General features: G+C 37.3%; 1 protein-coding gene across 7 annotated transcripts in view; it reads right to left on the reverse strand.

The window, feature by feature from the left end:
* PCYT1A (phosphate cytidylyltransferase 1A, choline) overlaps positions 1 to 12,979 on the reverse strand; it is a 50,164-nt gene that overhangs the window by 19,228 nt on the left and 17,957 nt on the right. For all 7 annotated transcript variants that reach the window (XR_012919007.1, XM_012780351.3, XM_012780354.3 and 4 more), the window contains one exon: positions 1,029 to 1,128. Coding sequence is in view for 6 of the 7 variants with exons in the window: in XM_012780351.3 (XP_012635805.2) it covers positions 1,029 to 1,128 (100 nt within the window). In the remaining variant the exon portion in view is untranslated. The remainder of the gene's footprint in view (positions 1 to 1,028; positions 1,129 to 12,979) is intronic.

Below are 12,979 nucleotides of genomic sequence, written 5' to 3' on the forward strand. Positions count from 1 at the left end.
TAGAAAATTTACAGAGAAGAAAATTTACATATAGAACTTTGTATTCATAACAAAGGCTTTAGAAGTTTCTATTTATGGTGATCCCTAAAATCGATTGCCGCAAATAGGAAGAGCATCTGTAACACATATTAGTAATTTATGTGGTCAAAAGCTGCTTTAATGATGCAAATTAAGCACACAAATAAAGAATATGGGCTTTGAAAATAATAAAGCAAGTTGTTTTTTGTGGTGTTTTTTTTTTTGTAAAGAGATAGGGTCTCATTATATCGCCCAGGCTAGAGTGCAGTGGCCCAATCATAGCTCACTCTAGCCTTGAACTCCTGGGCTCAAGTGAACCTCCTACCTCAGTCTCCTGAGTAGCTGGGACTATAGGAGTGTGCCACCATGCCTGGCTAATTTTTTGAAAATTTTCTGTAGAAAAGGGGTCGTGCTATGTTGCTCAGGCTGGTCATGAACTCCTGGCCTCAAGTGGTCCTCTCACCTTGGCCTCCCAAAGTGCTGGGATTATTGGCATGAACCACCATGCCCAGCCTAAAGCAAGTATTTTTAAAAACCTGGAAAATTATAATATCAGTAAATATAAAATTAAGTGATAAGCATTTCCCAACTTGGGATATTTTTGTCCTCTATCAATTAGCAGCATCATAGCTGACAGAATGTAGAAAGATTGTGGGGAAACATCTGAAGGCTATGAAAAATGTGATAGCCTGACATATTATTTGGACCTTTATAAAAATAAATAAGATCATAACCCAGCTCAAGCTAATATCTTATTGTTTTTTTCTTCACTATAACTCATAGCTATGATAACAGTCCAGAAAATAACTATATGAAACTAGGAAAAAAATAAAACTTTATAGAGTTACCCTTCTAAATAGAACATCAAGGCAGATGGGGGAAATCCCTCCACTTGCTAACCTGCACAAATAAACTGAGTGGAGTATACAGACAGTAGGTGTGTATTTGATAAATATAATGGAATGCTAAAAACAACAGTAAAACAACAAAATAAGTAGATATTTACTTACAAGGAGTTCCTTTCCTGGCTTCTTCCATAGTTACCCTGACATAGGGCTTACTAAGGTCAACTTCAATTTCATCAGAAAATGGAGCTGGCTGCCGTAAGCCCTTAAGAGGAGGAAAGTGAAGGAAAAGAAAAATGGCAGCTTTAAAGAACAATCAGATATTCAATGTTCTGTGACTAAAATTCATCCTAAAACTTTATAACATGAAAAAGAAAAAAAAAGTACTCCAAGTGACAAGTGAAAATTGCAACCTTTTACAAAATGGGTAAATCGTGGCATGAAAAAATAAATGGCTTGCTGGTCATTTCAGGGTAAGAATGAGTGATATGGCTGAGAATCTAAGCACAACTAACTGGGTCCAGAATGATGGCTCCTCTGCAGCATGGCAGAACAGACAACCCTGTACCATGTGACAAAACTGCCAAGGTGCATTTCATACTATTTCAACTAGGTGACTGAGAAGGCAAACAGCCTTTATCTTGTGAGTGCTTTATTAAATATAATTATCAGTGTGTAATGTTTTATACTGTAAATATGTTCTAATGCTCATAACAGCCCTGTGAAGCAAGTGGTACCATAGTTAGTATCCTCAATTTAAAGATGAGAGAGATAAGGTTCAGAGAAGTTATATATTTTTATTTATTTATTTTTTTTTTTTGAGACAGAGTCTCACTTTGTTGTCCAGGCTAGAGTGAGTGCCATGGCGTCAGCCTAGCTCACAGCAACCTCAAACTCCTGGGCTCAAGCGATCCTCCTGCCTCAGCCTCCCGAGTAGCTGGGACTACAGGCATGAGCCACCATGCCCGGCTAATTTTTTATATAAATATCAGTTGGCCAATTAATTTCTCTCTATTTATAGTAGAGACGGGGTCTCGCTCTTGCTCAGGCTGGTTTTGAACTCCTGACCTTGAGCAATCCGCCCGCCTCGGCCTCCCAAGAGCTAGGATTACAGGCGTGAGCCACAGCGCCCGGCCAGAAGTTATATAAATTGTATGTAGTTACTCAGAGACAAAGTCAAAATAAGAATGCAGGCATGCTCATTTCTTTATACATAGCTTTGCTTAAGAGTTTTTGTTAAATTTCGTCCTAAATATTTTATTCCACTTGATGCTTCTGTGAATGAAACTGTCTTCTTAATTTTATTTTTGGATTATTCCTTGCTAGTACATAGCAGTGCAAATTCAATTATTAGTTCTAGTAAGAAAAGTTGTTGCTTTTATTTTGTAGATTCCTTAGGATTTTCTATATATGAGCTCGTGTCATCTGAAAATAACGACAGTTTTACTTATTCCTTTCCAATCTGGATAACTTTTATTTCCTTTTATTGCCCCTTATTGCACTGGTCAGAGCTTCTAGTACAACGCTGAATAGAAGTGACAAGGACAAATATCCTTGCCTTGTTCCCAGTCTTAGGAGAGAAGCATGAAATCTTTCACTGTTATATATGATATTAGCTATGTTGGTTTTTCGTAAACGTATTTTATCCAGTTGAGGAATCTTTCTGTACTTTGTTGACAGTTTTTATAATGAATGAGAGTTGAATTTTTCTAGGTCTACTGAAACAACCATATTTTTTATTAATTATCATGTATTATATTAATTGATTTTAGAATAAAACCAACCTTGCATTCCTAAGTAAAACCCTTGTTGGTCATGTTATATAAACCTTTTCATATGTTCCTGGAGTCAATTTGCTAATATATTGTTAAGAATTTTTTTAAAGTTTTCATTTTTAATTATTATGGGTACATAAAATAGTTATATATATTTATGGGGTGCATGTGATGTTTGGATACAAGTATACAACATGTATTAATCAAATCAGAGTAATTGAGGTATCTATCACTTCAAGCATTTATCATTTGTGTTAGGAACATTCCAATTCTACTCTTTTAGTTATTTTCAAATATACCCTAACTTATTGTTGATTATAGTCACTTCATTATGTTATCAAATATTGTTCATTCTATCTAACTGTATTTTTGCACCTATTTAACCATTCCCACTTTATCTCCCTTTCCACACACCCTTCCCAGCCTCTCATAACCATCATTCTACTATCTCCGTGAGATCAATTGTTTTAATATTTAGCTCCCACATGTAAGTAAGAATGTGCAAGATTGGTCTTTCTGTGCTTGGCTTATTTCACTTAACATAATGTTCTCCAGTTCCATCCATGTTGTTGCAAATGGCAGGGTTTCATTTTTGTGGCTATATAATATTCCATTGTGTATGTATACCACAATTTTTTTATCCATTCATCTGCCGATGGATACTTAGGTTGATCCCAAATCTTAGCTATTGTGAATAGTGTTCAGTGAAGACAAGAGTGCAAATATCTTTTTGATATACTGATTTCCTTTCTTTTGAATAGATACCTAGCAGTGGGATTGCTAGGTCATATGGTAGTTCCAGTTTCAGTTTTTTGAGGAACTTCCATACTGTTCTCCATAGGAGTTGCACTAATTAATTTACATTCCTACCAATAGTGTATACAAGGGTTCCCCTTTCTCAATATCCTTGCTTGCATTTGTTAATTGCCTGTCTTTTTGATAAAAGCCATTTTAACTGTGGTATAATGATATCTCACTGTAGTTCTGAATACGTCACGCCACTGTTTCCTGGCCTATAAGGTTTGAGAAGTCTGAGAAGTCTGCTGCCAGACATACTGTAGGACTTTTATATGTTATTTTCTTTTTTCTTGCTTCCCTAGTACCTTTTCTTTATCTGTGACCTTTGGGAGCTTGATTATTAAATGCCTTGAGATAATCTTGTTTGGGTTTAATCTGTTTTGTGTTCTATGTCCTTCTTGTACCTGAATATTGACGTCTTTCTATGTTCGGAAAGTTCTCTGTTATTATTTCTTTCTACTCCAATCTTTTTCTCCACTTCCTCTTTCAGGCCAATAACTCTTAGATATACTCTTTTAAGGCTATTTTCTACATCTTGTAGGTGTGCTTCATTCTTTTCATTCTTTTTTCTCTTCTGTGTATTTTCAAATAGACTGTCTTCAAGCTTACTAATTCTTTCTTCTGCTTGATCAGTTCTGCTGTTGAGAGACTCTGATGCATTTTTCAGTTTAACTGAATTTTTTCAGCTCCAGAATTTCTGCTTGATTTTTATTATTTCAATCTCTTTGTCAAATTTCTCTGATAGGCTTCTGAATTCCTTCTCTGTGTTGTCTTGAAGTTCACTGAGCTTCTTCAGAACAGCCATTTTGAATTCTTTATCTGAAAGGTCACATATCTCTACCACTCCAGGAATGGTCACTGGCACATTTAGATCATTTGGTGAAGTCATATTTTCTTGGATGTTCTTAATGCTTATGAATGTTCATCAATGTCTGGGCATTGAAGAGTTAGGTATTTATTCTAATCATCACAGTTTGGGCTTATTCGAACCCATTCTTTTTGAGAAGGCTTTCCAGATTTTCAGAGAGAATTGTGTGTTGTGATCTAAGTCTTTGGTAACTGCAGCCATATCAGCACTGGGTGTGCCCCAAGCCCAGTAAAACTGTGACTCTTGCAGACTCCTGGTGGAGTCCACCTTGGTGGACTTGGGTAAGAGGTGGCAGAATTTCCTGGACTTAACAGGCAAAATCTCTCACTCTCTTCCCTCATTCTTTGTACTGGGCTGCTGGAGTTGGGGGAGGAATCATGTAGGTACTCCCTCATGGCCATCATAGCTGGGACTACAGCAGGTCACACCTGAAGTTAGCCCAGTCTCACTTGAAGCCCATAGTGACTGCTGCCTGGATACCTCTGATGTTTATTCAAAGCCCAAGGGCTCTGTAGTCAGCATTTAGTGAATCCTGCCAGGACTAGGTCTTTCCCTAGAAATGCTGTCTAGAAAGTAAGGCCTGGAATTAGGGGCTTCAGAAGTCTGCTTGGCACTTTATTTTACTGTTGCTGAGCTGGTACCCAAGTTGCAAAACAAAGTCCTCTGAACTCCCCTTTCCTTTCCCCGAGTAGAAGACGATTCTCCCTGAGCTGCACTACCTATAGTTGGAAGAGGGGTGACACAGGCACTGGCTTGATGCTGCTACTTGTGTCTCACTGGGTCATGTGTACCCCAAGTCCACTGGCTCCAAGCCAGCACAGCCACAGGAACTGCCCAAAGACCGCAAGCCTTTGTGGCCTAACTGCCTTACAAATTTACTCCAGGCCCCAGGCCACTTTTTGTCAGCTGGTAGTGGGGCTAGTGGAACTTGGGTTTCAGAGGAGAAAATTTCCCTCTAGCCTGGCTTGTCTAAATGCTCCCTCCAACAGTGCCAGCAGAATTCTGCCCTGGGCTGTGCTCCCCTGTGATAGGGAGGCCCTGAGTTCCAATGCAAAGTCCAACAATCACTTTACTCTCTCCTCTGGCACACAGATTCTTTCTCCACTCAGCGTGCTGGCGGGGCACTGCCAGAGGATGGAGGAAGGCAATGCAAGACTATCTTATCTACCCTCTTTAGTGCCTCTTTCCTTGATATTAACATAATGTTAAAACGAGGTTCTGTAATCGCTCACCTGATTTTTGGTTCCTCTGAAGGTGCTTCCTTGTATAGACAGCTCTTAAATTTGTTGTTTGTGCAAGGGACAATCACTGGAGGTTTCTATTTAGCCATCTTACTCCACCTTCCCCCTTCCCCATGTTAAGGGCTTTTGTATCTAAGTTTGTAAGGAATTTTGAATTGAAGTTATTTTGTGATGTTTTGTCTCGCTTTGATATCTAGCCTCATAAAATAGGTTGGGCAGCCAGGTGCAATGGCTCATGCTTATAATCCCAGCAATTTGGTAGGCTGAGGTAGGAGGATCACTTTAGGTCAGGAGTTTGAGACCTGCTTGCAACATATTGAGATCCTGGTGTGGTGTGGTGTGGTGGCACATGCTTCTGAGTAGCATGCCTGAACTTCCAGCTACTCAGAGGGCTGAGGAGGGATCACTTGAGCCCAGTTCCAGGCTGCAGTGTGAATTACAATTATTACACTGCACTCCAGTCTGAGTTACAGGGGGAGACTTGTCTCTTAAAACAAAAAAAGTAGATTGGGAAGTCTTCTCTCTGCTTCTACTTTCTAAAAATGTTTGTATAAGATTAGTATTCTTCTTTAAATGTTTGATAGAATTCATCAATGAAGCCATCTGGGCCTGGATTTGTCTTTGTGGGAAGATTTTTAATGACTAATTCATTTTCTTTTTTTTACTTGACATGATCTATTCACATTTTCTACTTCATCTTGGGTGAGTTTTAATAATTTGTCTCTTTCTAGGAATTCACCTATTTCATCTACATTGTCAAACTTTTGGCATGAAGCTATTCATAATATTCCCTTATAATCCTTTTAATTTCTATATGGCTGCAGTGATGTTCACTTAGAATTTTAAATTCTTTATTTTTTGAGACAGAGTCTCACTTTGCTGGCCAGGCTAGAGTGAGTGCCATGGCATCAGCCTAGCTCACAGCAACCTCAAACTCCTGGGCTCAAGCAATCCTACTGCCTCAGACTCCCAAGTAACTGGGACTACAGGCATGCGCCACCATGCCCGACTAATTTTTTTCCTATATATATTAGTTGGCCAATAAATTTCTTTTTATTTATGGTAAAGACAGGGTCTCGCTCTTGCTCAGGCTGGTTTTGAACTCCTGACCTTGAGTGATCCGCCCGCCTAGGCCTCCCAGAGTGCTAGGATTACAAGCGTGAGCCACAGAGACCGGCCGAATTTTAAATTCTAAACAGATCATATGATTGGGGTGAATCCAGAGACTGGGAAGAATAATGTGTTTTGTTTTCAAATAAGGATAGATTTTTAAAGTTATATTTTAACATTAAAACATGTATTTTTTTTAAAAAAATCACTTCTATAAGTTTAGTTTAAGATATGCTAAAGATATAAGTGAAAACATCCACTTTGAGAAGATGTGTGTGTGTGTGTGTGTATGTGTGTATTATCCTTTTTAGAACCCTTATAAAAAAAGATAACAGGCTGGACACAGTAGCTCACACCTGTAATCCCAGTGCTTTGGGAGGCTAGGGCAGGAACATCACTTAAGCCCAGGAGTTGGAGGTTACAGTGATTTATGATCACATCACTGCACTCCATCCTGGGTGACAGAGGGAGACCTCGTCTCTCAAAAGAGAAAAAAGAGAGAGAGAGAGAGAGGAGAGAGATAGCAATACATCAAAGACCTAAACATGCAATTTTTTGTAGTAAAGATTTCCCTATATATTAAATTAGAAAAAATGCATCCTCTAGAAATTAGTATACAAAGAGATGCTCCACAGTGATTTCTATTTCCAAAAATATATATTTATTTATAAATGATACTGTATTCTCTGATTCCATCTATATGAAGGTCAAAAATAGGAAAAACTAATCTATGGTAAATAGAAGCCAGAGGACAATACAGAAATTTGGGGAAAGAGGATACTGACTAGCAGGGGGCATGAGGAAGTCTTTTGGGGGTTCTGGTGAATACATGGATGTATACATATGTAAACATTTATTGAACTTTCTTAAGTTTTGTGCTCTTTACTGTGTTAAGTTATACCTCAAGAAACAAAAGATATTCAACAATAAAATAAAATAATGAAGTACTAATACATCCTACAACATAGATGAACCTTGAAAACATTATGCCAAATAAAAGAAGCCAGATATGAAAAACCATATATTGTATGATTCCATTTATATATAATGTCCAGAATAGGTGCATCAATAGAGCAGAAGTATATTAGTAGTTACTCTGGGCTAGAAGGGCTGGGGGAAATGGGGAACAGACTGCTTATGGTTACAGGGTTTCTCTTTAGGGTGATGAAAATGTTCTAAAATGGGTTGTGATGATGGTTGTAAAATTCTGTGAATATACTAAAAGCCATTGAATTATATATACTTTAAATGCATATGTAAATTATAATGGTATATGAACTATATCTCCATAAAGCCCTTAAATACATATATATTATATATGTAACAAATAGAAAAAATACTTATAAACAATAGTACATGTGAATAAGAGACTAGCCCTACTATGTTTCTGAAAGTTCATATTAATGGTGTGCTGGAGCCGGCTGTTAAATATTCAGCAATTTTGTGGGTTGGTTATTAAACACTGGCAGCTAGAAATCAGTCATGAAAATCAGTAAATGCTACCTATCAAAAGTGTTTTTTTCCTCCCAGTGAGCCAGTTTACCAGACATCATTGGTTAATTTGCATACTTGGGAAGAGGAAATAAACCTATGATTGTTGCAGTGAGAGTAGAAAAGGTGACAGATAAGATTCTGTGAAAGAAAAATACTCAAGAATGGTAAAAAGAAAACATGTGGTCACTTGAGAAGGAGAGGAGTTTATAATAACTGAGTTTTTGAACTAAGGAAAATAAGATTGTGTTATCATTAGCAGGAACAAAGAAGTATTAAGAAAAGGAGTTGATTCCTGGATAACAAATTCATCTTGAGTTTCAGATAATATCAGGACATCAAAGAAATGTCCAGAAGACAGGTGTTGACATTATATTCATAAAGGTAAGTGGTGAAGATGAGAAAATAAAATTAAATTTTTAAGAGAAAATATATTTAAAAAAACTAATGGTTGAAGAAAAAAATGTGAGTTCATATTAGAAGGCTGGAGGAGCCAGATGTCAGACAGGCTTAAGGAGCACTCTGATAAAGATGTATCACAGAGATCAAGAAATAATTTCAAAGAAGGGGATTATCATAATTGTTTTATGTTCCAGGGAGATCAAAGAAAATGAAAACTGAGAAAGTCTTTGAATTCAGAGATTCAAATAACTCTTAGTGACCTTCTAGAATATATTAGTGAAAATTAGAATATCAGTGCCTTCAAGAAAACTGAAAGACAAGGAAATAGAGTAATTATAATCCCTCATTAGAGATGTGTGGCCATAAAAGGAATGAGAAAAAAGAAAAGTACCTAGATATGACAGAAGAATCAAGCACCTAGCACTCTGGGAGGCCAACCGGGAGGATAGCTCAAGGTCAGGAGTTCAAAACCAGCCTGAGCAGGAGCAAGACCCCGTCTCTACTAAAAAAATAGAAAGAAATAAATTGGTCAACTAAAAATATATAGAAAAAAAAAAAAGAATCAAGCAGCAGTTTTCTTTAAAGTTGAAGAGACTTGTACATGTCCAAGATAAAGGAAAAGGAGCCAAAGTGATTGAAAATACTAGAGAAGGGAAAAGCAGATAATTTAAAAAGAAACAGGCCAGGTGTGGTGGCTCACACCTGTAATCCTAGCACTCTGGGAGGCCGAGGCGGGCAGATAGCTCAAGGTCAGGAGTTCGAAACCAGCCTGACCAAGAGTGAGACCCCGTCTCTACTATAAATAGAAAGAAATTAATTGGCCAACTAATATATATATATAAAAAAAATTAGCTGGAATGGTGGCGCATGCCTGTAGTTCCAGCTACTTCGGAGGCTAAGGCAGAAGGATTAATGAGCCCAGGAATTTGAGGTTGCTGTGAGCTAGGCTGACGCCATGGCACTCACTCTAGCCTGGGCAGAAAAGTGAGACTCTGTCTCACAAAAAAAAAAAGAAGCAATAGCCTAGGAACAATGACACAGAATGGCCTCAGAAGACCAGGGGAAAGGTATTAGCCCTAGAAATAAGAAGAATTAGATTTTTCGAAAAACAGATGAAAGCCGGGCACAGTGGCTCACACCTCTAATCCTAGCACTCTGGGAGGCTGAGGCGGGCAGATTATTTGAGCTCAGGAGTTCAAGACCAGCCTGAGCAAGAGCAAGACCCACTCTCCACTAAAAAAATAGAAAGAAATTAGCTGGGCAACTAAAACATATATATATATATATGCCAGGCATGATGGAGCATGCCTGTAGTCCCAGCTACTCGGGAGGCTGAGGCAGTAGGATTGCTTGAGCCCAGGAGTTTGAGGTTGCTGTGAGCTAGGCTGATGCCACGTCACTCTGGCCTGGCCAACAGAGTGAGACTCGGTCTCAAAATAAAATAAAACAAAAGCAGATGAAAGGAAAGGCAATATTAATAAAAGGACAATGTTGAATTAAAAAAAAGATAAGATGCAGAAACATATCTGATGCATTCATTTTTCTCAGTATAGTAAAGTAGGAAGTGAAGTTACTGGTGAAGAACAGAGAGGTTGGAATGAGGCTGAAAGCTTGAGGAAAGTAGAAAATATTTGGAATAGCTATTATGGGAAGTGTATCAGCAAATGATTAATGGAACTATTGAATACTATATTCAGTCCAGATAAAACTAGACAATGTTCATCTTTAGAAGGCCAAATTAATAGATCCAGGTAGAGAAAAAAAGAATTAACAGAAACTGCAAAAGATCTAGGGTTAGGCCCTGGTGAACAGAAGGGAGGCAGAAGAGGGACGTGAAGAATTAAGGAGACAAAGGAATTTAGATATTTCTCCAAAGAAGATATACAAATGACCAGCCAGTACATGAAAGGATGCTCAATATTAGTCACCAGAGAAATACAGATCAAAATCACAATGAGATGCCACTTTACACCAACCAGATGGCCATAAGTAAAAAGATAGGCAGTAACAGTCTTGGCAAGGATGCAGAGAAATTAGAATCTTCATACATTACTATTGTGAATGTAAAATAGTAGACAACTTTGGAAAACAGTTCCTCAAAATGTAAAAATAGAATTACCATATAACCCAGAAATTATACTCCTAAGTATGTACCTAAGGAAATTGAAAACATATATTTTTAAAAACCCAACTTGTACATTAAAAATGTTCATAGCAGCATTATTCACAATAGTCAAAAAGTGGAAACAACCCAAATGTCTATCAACGAATGGATGAACAAAATGGTATGTCTATACAATGGGATATTATTCACCTACAAAAAGGAATAAAGGACTGATACATGCTACCCCTTGGATGGACCTTGAAAAATTATGCTAAACAAAAGAAGCTTGACACAGAAGACCACATATTATATGATTCCATTTATATTAGATGTTTAGAATAGGCAAATCCATAGAGACTGAAAGTAGATTAGTGGTTGACAGGGGGTTGAGGGAAGGGTAATGGGGAGTGACTCCTAATGAGTATGAGAAATTTTTGTGGTGATGAAATGTTCTGGATTAGAATTATATACTTAAAAATGGTTAACATGATTTTACATTGTTCTGTGACTTTTATCCCAATTGTAAAAGATATACTAAGTAGCTGATCTTTCACAATTGTTTCTCCAATCTTTCTCATATACTGTGTATGTTCCCAGGCAGAGAACAAATGCAGCTGTCCCTCCTGGCTGGGCTTTATGCTAAATCAATTTCTCCTAAGTACAAAGAATGGAACCTAAGGTTCTCCAGTTACAAAAGAACAGCAAAATCCTTATCTTTCTAGAGTTGTCTCCAATTAGAATAGGTCATACTTTTAAAAACATCCTGTTACTCTCTTCTCAGAGAGCAGCATCTCTAGAAGCTGAGCTTTATAAAAGAATGACTAAATATTTCCACCTATGATCTCCTGAAACACAGCTCCTTCGTTTTAATCGTGAGGGAATCCCACAGTGTTGCTTTCAAGTCTTTTGACTATCTAGTAATGAGGTATAAATGAAAAAACATGGGTTTAGGACTTGAAAAACTGACATCTAAATCCTAGATCTGTCACTTTTAACTATGAAATCACAGCAACTTCTAAAGCTTTTTTCATCTTCTACAAAATAGAAGATAATAATATCTGCTCCACAAGTTTACTATGAGGATTAAATACAATTGCAAAGTAACTAGTACAATGTTTCACATATAGTAGCCACTCAACTAATTTAGTTAATCAACAATGTTAGCTCACTTTCTCTTCTTTTCTGTGGAATACAGGTTTCAGCATGCTAATGAAATTAACTAAATTGTATTACTCTAAGAGGTTAGCTTCTAAATGATATATAAAGTTTCAAAATTTATGTATCTAAAAATTATAGCTAATAATAAATTCTCCAAATTATGAATTATTTCTCAATGCATTATTGCTTCCATAACAACTTTTTCCTGATTATATTTACACACACATTAACTCACTATTCCTCAAAATTCCAGTGAAAGAAGAGATTCTGGTGTAAATATGAATAGGGAAATAGAGATAACACAAATAATATGAGCTTAGAACTTAATATTGTCTTCGTAGTACTCTTTTTACTCTCTAAGGTTTTTTAAATATTTTTCAGAAAAGTTTGTGAATGCCACAGAAAAACATTTATTTCCCTTTCATTCAAACATTACGGTAAGAGGTCCTCCAGGGATCCCAATTATTTCAATAATGCCAGGGGAAAGTTTATAGAGTAAAGAGGAATACCATGTGGTGTGAGAAAAAAGGGATAGGGAACAAAACAGAAAGATTCAACTCCCTGGGATCTGTTTTTAAAAGAAAAGAAAAGAAAAAAAGAAATGCAATAATTCTCCCTGACTCCTTTTGTCATTTCAATGAATATAAACAATGAGCTGTCTATCCAATTACTATTTGGATATCTCTCTCTCTCCCTTTTTTTTTTTTTTTTGAGACAGAGTCTCACTCTGTCGCCCTCGGTAGAATGCAGTGGCATAATGCACTGCATTATGCTCACTGCAACCTCAAACACCTGGGCTCAAGTTATCCTCTTCCCTCAGCCTCCCAAGTAGCGGGGACTATAGGCGTGCTCCATGATGCCTGGCTAATTTTTCTATTTTTAGTAGAGACAGGGTCTCCCTCTTGCTCAGGCTGGTCTAAAACTCCTGAGCTCAAGCAAGCTCAAACTCCTCCCACCTAAGCCTCCCAGTGTGCTAGGATTACAAGCATGAGCCACCACGCCTGGCCAATGAATTTTAAATCACTGCCTATAACCCCAATTTCTCCATTTCATTAATTTGAATTTGATCTTTAGCCTACTGCACACACAACCTTCAAATTTTCCTAACATACTTTTTTTCAATTCCAATGTAAAGCTCCCACAACTGAGCTGTGAGTCATAGTCTGATA

Source organism: Microcebus murinus, chromosome 1 (assembly GCF_040939455.1).
Source record: "Microcebus murinus isolate Inina chromosome 1, M.murinus_Inina_mat1.0, whole genome shotgun sequence".
Classification (NCBI taxonomy): domain Eukaryota; kingdom Metazoa; phylum Chordata; class Mammalia; order Primates; family Cheirogaleidae; genus Microcebus; species Microcebus murinus.